Genomic DNA, 8729 nt, shown 5'->3' on the forward strand with positions numbered 1-8729 from the left:
CCCCCCCCCCACAGAGCGTTCGCCCCGGGCCCCCCTCCCCGTCTCCGACTCCGCAGAGCGTTCGCCCCACGCCCCCCTTCCTGGCTCCGACACAGCACAGCCTTGACTGTGGCCCTGTTCCCCATTCCCTATTCCCTGTTCCTTAAGGAATACCATGCAATATTTCCTGATAAATTTTATATTCTCTACTGGGTAAGGACCCCGCCCCCTTCTAATCAGTATACCACATACCACCACTGCCAAAGTCCCATGGGGGGATCAGCGGTACAATTTTCGATGGGTATATCCTTAAGGCCCTTATCTGCCTTATTACCACAACTTGGGGGTGTAGCAGTCCACGTGAGTTCCCTCCTTCTGCCACTTCACATCGTGGGATCTGGGCAGGGTTAACAATAGTGACAATTGTGATGAGCAACAATGCTTGTTCCATTTCAGGCCACAGAATCCTTGGGTTCCCCTTTGTAGGTCCACCTGTAAGATGCATGTAACAATTTATATGTCCTCCTTAACCCCCATTTTGTGCCCTTTTATTTGCACTTGATTTTCCAGCTTCGGTAGACCATGCTTCCCAGGCAGGTCAGACTATGCTTGACTTGTTTTCCCACCTCCCTTTCCTGGAGGGCCATAATCTGAGTCTTTTTGCTTACAAATAGCTTGTTTGCTGACCAGGTATATTTATTATTTGCAGCTCCTTCGTGCTGCCATTTATGGGCAGTTCTCTCCTTCTCCTATCAGCTAGGTAATTTGCATCCACACAGATGCTTTCTGGCTTGCTTTTGGATCCAAAGCTATTAGCAGCTCAGAGACTCTGTCTTAAAAGCGACACAATTCACTTCCAGCAGAGTTCTGATTACTGTTCACTTTTAACTCCTGCTTCTAAAGCACACGGCCACCTGAAAAAGCGAGCACAACCTATCATGGCTCATTTTGGAGCCCTAATAGAATTTTAATCAGGTAGCATGTTTTGTTTGCATTTCTTTTACCCCTTCTTCAACATACAATGCACATGTTCTGGGAAAATGCACCCCTCCCCCCACAGTTCAACTCTACAACATTATATGAGCCACATCAACTTTCACAAAAGTTGTAACTGCCTCCCTCGTGCGCACCAAGTTCTCATCCACCCCCACGAAAGCGACAATCCGATCACCCAGAACCACCCCAAGGCTCAGTGTTCCCGACATTGCTCCCCTTTTCCTTCTCTTTTTCCTGTGCACACACACAGAAAGATCCAGAATGTCTCCCATATCCCCTGGCCCCGGCTGCCTCCCACCAGCCACAACTTTGGTCTTTATTTAAAAACATATTAAACTTTATAAGGCATTGAGGTACCTTAAAGGTTATATGCTAAATACCAAAGCCAAACAACACTAGTTACCTGTGTCTGGCAAACAGTTTCTGTCAGTTTTGCAACTTTGAATGAAAGATTCAAATGGATTTAGTGCCATTGTTTTTCCTTTATTAAAAAAAAAAATATCTTAAGCCCGGCGTGGGCAAGCTAAGGCCCGCGGCTGCATCTGGCTCTTTAGACATGTTAATTCAGCCCTTGAGCACCCGCTGGTGAGCAGGGTCCAGGCCTTGCCCCACTCCAGCGCTCCAGTCAGGGAGCGGGGTAGGGGGCTTGCATAACGTGGCTCAGCGTGCCTCCTGGAAGCAGCGGCATGTCCCCCCTCCGGCTCCTACACGTAGGAGCAGCCAAGGGGCTCCGCATGCTGCTCCTGCCCCAAGCACCATCCTCATAGCTCCCATTGGCCGGGAACCGCGGCCAATGGGAGCTGCAGGGGCAGCACTTGCAGACGGGGCAGCGTGCAGAGCTGCTTGGCCGTGCCTCCATGTAGAAGCCAGATGGGGGACATGCCGCTGCTTCTGGGAGCTGCTTGAGATATGAGCCAGCAAGCAACAAAAGACCAGAAGTCCGAAGTGCAGACAATGCGATGCTTATTGGGGTTAGTTTCCAAGCAAGCATAATTCGAACCCCTCACACCAGCCGGGCTTATCTCCGTACGCTGAAAAAGTCTGCTCCCCAGTGTTCTCTTCCCAGCTCTGACACCACAGAGTGTTTACTTCATGTCCCACTTCCCAGCTGTGATGCCACAGAGCCTTGCCTGTGTCCCCGTTCCCCATTCCCTATTCCCGTTCCGCCCCCCTTAGCAAACATGATTCCAATTTCCCTTCCCCCCACTTCCTGTTTGACCACAGTTTATATAGTAATATTCTCAACTATACCTTAACCAATCATTTTACTGAAATTTAACTAACCAATCATAACGTACTGTAACATAATTCTCTAACCATGTCTATCTCACTACCCTAATTAACTTACACCTAGCAAAATTAATTATACAGCAAAGAGAAACAATCAGAGAACCAGACAGATTAACAATAGAAAAGTGGGGGCCATAAAGATAAAACAATACAGAAATGAGGGTTTCACAACCACAGCCACTTCAATCAGCCTCTGTGCCAGATAACTGGCAGTTAGCTAATGTGATAGCAGGGCTGGTGCTGCCGTTCAGTTGGGAAGCATCAGTTCACATCCCCTGTGATTTGGCCTCCTGCATTTTGCCATTGGCCGTGACGGGGTTAAAGTTAGTGCACATTAAGCCAAGAAGTTGAGGTTCCCTGGTGGCCAAGTGGCCCCCAAAGGAATGTGCAGGCATGCTTCATAAACACAGTTCCCTCCCTGTCTGAACACATACTGTCTGCTGCCCATGCAACCTCTCCGAAGACTCCTCGTCCTTTTGGGTGAAGACCTTTGCTGTCAGCGGCTCCCCTTCTAGCAGGAATTGGGTACGTTGGCAGGTTTCACTATCTTTAAAATGCGAAGTGATGTGTAAAGGCTACAAGCTGTTTTCATTTGCAGATGTTCTGTGCAGCGGCAGACGACTCAGCTGGGCTGTCGGGGCGACTTAGTGACAGGGCCGGAGGGCAGGAAGCGCTAGGTAGCTTGGAAACCCCTCCCCTACATCTGCCCATGCTAAATGGTGCATTATTCAAGCTATACAAAAATATGACTTTCAAAGTGAGCTTGGAATGTTAAATTGCCTTGGGCTTATTTACTACTGGAAATTTTATCAGCAAATGCATTTTCAGAGATTTTATTGTCTGGCTCCATTGTGACCACAGGAATTCAGAGCTGCCTTGGTCTGTGGTAACAGGTCCGATAGGGCATATTTTAATTACTGGACTAGCTGAGGGATCTAGAATCTCCTCAGAGCTACAGGGCTACTGGCATCTCTGCCCCCTCTCTGGTCTACAAGTGCCAGATGTAAGGCCTTGTGCCCTGCCCTCTCTCATGGGGTGGAATCCCACGACCCTCCCACCCTCAGATTGGGCCCTGGGCTACAGCACACTGTGGGTCGATTGTGCTTGCCCAGCAGTTCCCAGTGGGTTTGGCACCTGTAGTTCTTCCCTTTGGGAGTCTGCGACTAGTGGAGAGACGAGTGGCCAGCCAGCCTTCTTTAAACAAAATCCTGTTTAATTTGAACAATAGAAATAAGGTGTAACATGGGAGAATAAGAGGGTTTTCAAAGAATAGTCTGTACACGTCTCTGTCCCCCACAAACCCTCCCACTCTGACGGGGACCCAGGTAGTCCGAGGGCCTTCAGACTTCCCTAATGCTGTCTGTGTGTGTCAGTCTGAAGAGCTTCCCAGCAACAGCTTTTCCACCTCTGGAAAGTCTCCTAGCGCTGGAAAAACAAGCTGTGTAATGTGGCTGGAGCCTGGAAATCCATTCCTCCCAGTTTTTGGATCTGGTGTGGTCTCCCAACCTCCCTGAAGTGCTAACTGAGGGTACATCTACACTACAGGGGGGAGTCGATTTAAGATACGCAAATTCAGCGACGTGAATAGCGTAGCTGAATTTGACGTATCGCAGCCGACTTACCCCGTTGTGAGGATGGGGGCAAAATCGACTTCTGTGGCTTTCTGTCAACGGCGCTTACTCCCACCTCCGCTGGTGGAGTAAGACCGCCGATTTGGGGATCGATTGTCGCGTCCCCACGGGACGCGATAAATCGATCCCCGAGAGGTCGATTTCTACCCGCCGATTCAGGCGGGTAGTGTAGACCTAGCCTGAGAGAGGGCTTTTCATGAACTGTTGCTTCCCTTCCTGCTTGTTTTCCAGCATCCTGCTACTAAACTAAGATGAGTCATACTGGTTTCAGCCAGTACAGCCGTAACATAAACATCCCACTAGTTAACCCAATATAGCTATAAAGGTAACATGATAAGAACTGGGTTTAACATACACATTCATTATGGCAGCTCAGCTCCATGTCTGTCCCAATGCCGTTCCCGGTGTTATGGATTTTATGAATTCAGGACAGAGAGAGAGCGAGCGAGAGAGAGAGAGAGAGAGAGCAATAGACTACTTTCCTGTGTGAAATGAAGTTCCATTTCCGTTTATACTCATGCATTTGTCTTTGAAATCCACATCCTGCAAACTCTCATCATGGCTGAATAACTGGTGCTGGGGTTACTCTGTATTAGAGTGTGAGAGCTCAGGGAATTAATATTTCCTATACTGACCCCAATGCCTGTTACCACTCCGGATACAGGCTACAGACTGACAGAAGAGAACCTGAGGAGAACCAGTCAGCTACTAACCCAGGGACAGAGGAGCTACTAGACTTTTGTTTGCTGGCAAGAGACCGAATGAGGGGTGAGACACTGCAATCTTTTCAGGTTGTGATGAAATCCAGAAGAGAGACACTACATTTTAAGTCCCACTCTAACCTGAGAAATCATCTTTGAGAGAAGATCAGAGGGGAAAGAACGGATTGACATGTGTGTACCAAAGTACAGATGTGTAAATGTTATGCCAAAACTTTTCATTGTAATACAAATATGACAAACCAAACTTTCATGATGTTGTATGTTGAAAGCCAGCAGCAGAGTTGTTGGAATCTCTAAAGGAACGAGCAGTGGTAACTTTACTGCTTCATGGCTTTTGCTATCAAAAGTATATCAGAAGCACTCCACATAATCGTTTTCAGTGAATAGTTGTATGGTACTGTCTCTTAGTAACAGACAAGAAGTTGTTTTTTAATACTTACATTCCGGGTCGTGCATTCAATGACTCTTGAAGACTTGTGCAAGTCTTTGCAAAAATTCCTCAGAGAACAGAACCACTGGTGCAGGGCCATCCTTAAGATGTATGGGGCCCTATGCAGTATTATTAAACTGGTGCCCCTATGCCCAACGGCAGCCCGGGCTCGCATGTGTATTTTAGATTAGAAGGAGTCTTTTGAAGGATTTATTGAAAAAAAACTATATGTCTGAAGATTCAAGCATTTAAGGCTAAAGATGAATACTCAGATTGTGCATCTAAAAATCTATGCAAGGATTATTTTGAGATCTGATTTTATAATCTTCAGCAAAGCACTAATGAAATATTTTTAAAGCAAATTTTAAACTAAGGTCCTGTAGACTAATATGTTCTGAGTAAATATGACAGTAATGCCGAACAGTTTTTGTCAGTAAATTCAGAATCTGAGAGTATATACCTGGGGTTGGCAGATGCCTGTTAAATGGTTTCATTACCGCTTGAATGGCTCTTTAACAGTTTCAGTGTTGTGCTAATAGGTCTGGCAGGCCGGAGGCTTTTTCAATTTTAAGTACTAGATCCCCTGCAGAGGAAGATTTACCAGGCTGCAGTAGCCAGCTGTGGTGGGAGCCTTCAGGAAGGGTCAGAAGAGGGATAGGAAGCGGCAGGGTGTGGACACTAAGACCCTGGGGGTGCCCCAAACTTTCCGGTGCCCTATGCAGCCGCATATGCGGCTTATGCATAAAGACTGCCCTGCTCTGATGTGTGTTTCAGCAAAGAGTAGAGCTGAGGTATAGGAAAGGGAAGTGTAATAGTGATTGTATGTAACTTATGTCCATCACCTCTTACAGGAGCCTTGCTCAAGTAAATTGCACACTCAACTGGATATGAGTGAAAACCTAGTGTTTGCACTATTCACCCATTTGTGATGCCGTCCCCTCCCCCGCCCAGCTGAAGTAACTCTGTGTTAGCTGGTAACTTGCCAAATATCTACAAACACCTGCACAGGGAGAGGATGTAGGTCCTGTGAGGATGAAGAGAAACCTGTAGGATGATCAGACTCGCTGGATTCAGTCTACTTTGACCAGGGAAACAGTTCAGCTTCTTTTGGAGGTATTCTTGGGGGTCAGAGTGTATCACCAGGAACATCTGGTAAGGGAAACTAAATAGAGCCCAGTTCTGATTGAATTTACCCATGTAGATCTGGAGTGATGCAGTTAAAGTGAATATTATTAATTAAGCAAATGGCAATAAGAATTTATCTCATGTACTGCAACGAGGCAGTGGCATAATTTGAACTTTCAGGAGTGGAGAAAATGATAGATAGATAGATAGATAGATAGATAGATAGATAGATAGATAGATTCAATCCAGGACACATAGATACAAAACCGTTTTCACCATGAACTGGCCATGTGTTTAGACTCATTTCATGATACAATGGGCCACACTCAGAAGTGAAGGGTCCCAGAAAGGGTGTCTGTGGGAAGGTCACAATTGTAAAATCACACAATGCTTAAGTAGGCTGCGGAACTCCAAGCCACAAGATATCAAAAGTGCCAAGAGCTTAGCAGGATTCAAAGTGGGATGGGATGTTTCTATGGGTATCCAATTACACTAGTGAGGATGGTTTTTAAAAGTCTGGGAAGGGCTCTAAACCTTCCTGATTTACACTACAAAATATGTCTAACTAGTGGGTGTCATGGAGAGATTTTCCGGGGGAGCAGGTTATCTCATAGTTGCCTCTTTCAGGGCTTCTTCCAGCTTCCTCTGCAGCATCTGACACTGGTTACTGGATACTGGGCTAGATGGAATACAGGTCTGATCCAGTCTGGAAATGCCTAGCTCCTGGGAGTCTCTAGACTTGCACTGAAAGCAGAAAGTTGTCATGTTAAATATCATTTAGCCTCCTGTTTTTTTCCCTTTCAGGAAGGAAAGTTCAGAACTCCTCAGACCTGCCCAGTCCATTATGTCAGCTGTCAATAACACCAAATTCACATCTGCAGTGTTCCTTCTCACTGGGATACCTGGGCAGGAAGACATACATCTCTGGATCTCTATCCCCTTCTGCTTGATGTATGTCATTTCCATAGTAGGAAATTCACTCATTCTGTTCATTATAAAAACAGATCAAAGCCTCCATGAGCCAATGTACATTTTCCTTTCAATGTTGGCCGTCACAGACCTTGGCTTATCGATATCTACCATACCAACAACATTGGGGATATTATTATTTAACTCTAGGGAGGTCAAACTTGATGCCTGTTTTGCCCAGCTGTTCTTCATCCACTCGCTTTCATACATTGAATCCTCCGTGCTCCTGTTGATGGCCTTTGACCGCTTCGTCGCGATCTCTAACCCACTGAGATATACCTCCATCTTAACCCCACTGAGAATAGCCAGGATGGGACTTTTCTTTGTGCTAAGATTGGTGGCTCTTAACTTTCCACTTCCCTTTCTCCTGAAACGGTTCCGATACTGTCAAGCCAATGTCCTCTCCCATTCCTACTGCCTGCACCAGGAGGTCATGAAGATGGCTTGTTCAGACATCACAGTCAACAGCATCTATGGCTTGTCTATTAAACTCTTAACGGTAGGCTTAGACTCGTTGCTCATCTTTCTCTCTTATGTGATGATCCTCAAAACTGTGCTTAGTGTCGCATCCCATGCAGAGTGCCTCAGGGCCCTGAACACCTGTGTCTCCCACCTATGCGCTGTCCTGCTCTTCTACATACCAAATATTGGCTTGTCTGTGATACACAGATTTGGGAACAGCTCTTCTCACTTCCTTCAGATTCTCCTGGGCTATGTCTACCTGCTGGTCCCGCCCCTGATGAACCCAATCGTGTACAGCGTGAAAAGCAAACACCTTCGTGCGAGGATAATCAGGATGTTCATCAAATGAAGGGTCAATTCATCACCTGATTCCAGCGCTGGTGACACGGGACATGAAAAACATGGGCCACCTATTCCATCCTGGACACTTACATCCGAGATGAAATGAGCTATTGCTCTCCACTCTGTAGAGAGAGGTTGAAAAGGGGTGAGGAAGGACAGTGAACTGGGGACAGGGTCCAAGGCAAGCAGCAGCATTTACACAGTGATTTTATTCATGGAGAGCCAGGGGACTGGTGGGATGTTGGGCCATAAAGAACCATATCAGTGGCTGCTCCGACCTCAGAATTCCTCTCAATACAGTCAATAAAGAGAAGGGAAGTGGATGTTGTTTCCCATTACACTGGCCTGTCACTGTCCTGTCTCTGGTTAAACATCCACAGGCCATGAAAAAAGTTGCAGGGCTGTTGTGCAGTCACAGTCCTGGCCCTTCCTGAGTGCTCTGGGTGCTGTGTGATCCATGGGGGCTGCTCCAGCTGTGTTCAGGGGCTTTTCATGGGGCACGGACACCCACCCTCCCCCTACGCCCTCTGCCAGATGCTTGTGACTGAGTCGTGTCAGAGACATGATTAACGCAGGAACCCCAAGTGAAGCCATTCTCACAGCCCCCCGACTCCCATTGATGACCCCCTGTCTACCAGAACAGGGCTCCTCCCAAACCTCTAGTCCCAAACCAGAACCCCTGAATCCACAGCCAGAACACTTTCCCCCCCAATCCCTTGACACCCCCTGCTGTTGATCTGCCCCATTCTCCTCCAAACCAAACTGAATCAGGCTGCTCCACAC

The 8729-nt window shown here is 47.1% G+C and overlaps 1 protein-coding gene across 1 annotated transcript; it reads left to right on the top strand.

Annotated features, from left to right (window-relative positions):
* The first annotated feature begins 7017 nt into the window (after positions 1 to 7017).
* On the top strand, positions 7018 to 7953 carry LOC117872229 (olfactory receptor 51G2-like). The gene has a single exon (XM_034760490.1). It carries the CDS (start codon positions 7018 to 7020, stop codon positions 7951 to 7953), a length of 936 nt encoding a protein of 311 aa, XP_034616381.1.
* The last annotated feature ends 776 nt before the right edge of the window (positions 7954 to 8729 follow it).

Source organism: Trachemys scripta, chromosome 1 (genome assembly GCF_013100865.1).
Source record: "Trachemys scripta elegans isolate TJP31775 chromosome 1, CAS_Tse_1.0, whole genome shotgun sequence".
NCBI classification, from domain to species: domain Eukaryota; kingdom Metazoa; phylum Chordata; order Testudines; family Emydidae; genus Trachemys; species Trachemys scripta.

Bases quoted from the DNA above. Each gene is read 5' to 3' on its own strand.
- LOC117872229 (XM_034760490.1), top strand. From the start codon at position 7,018: ATGTCAGCTGTCAATAACACCAAATTCACATCTGCAGTGTTCCTTCTC.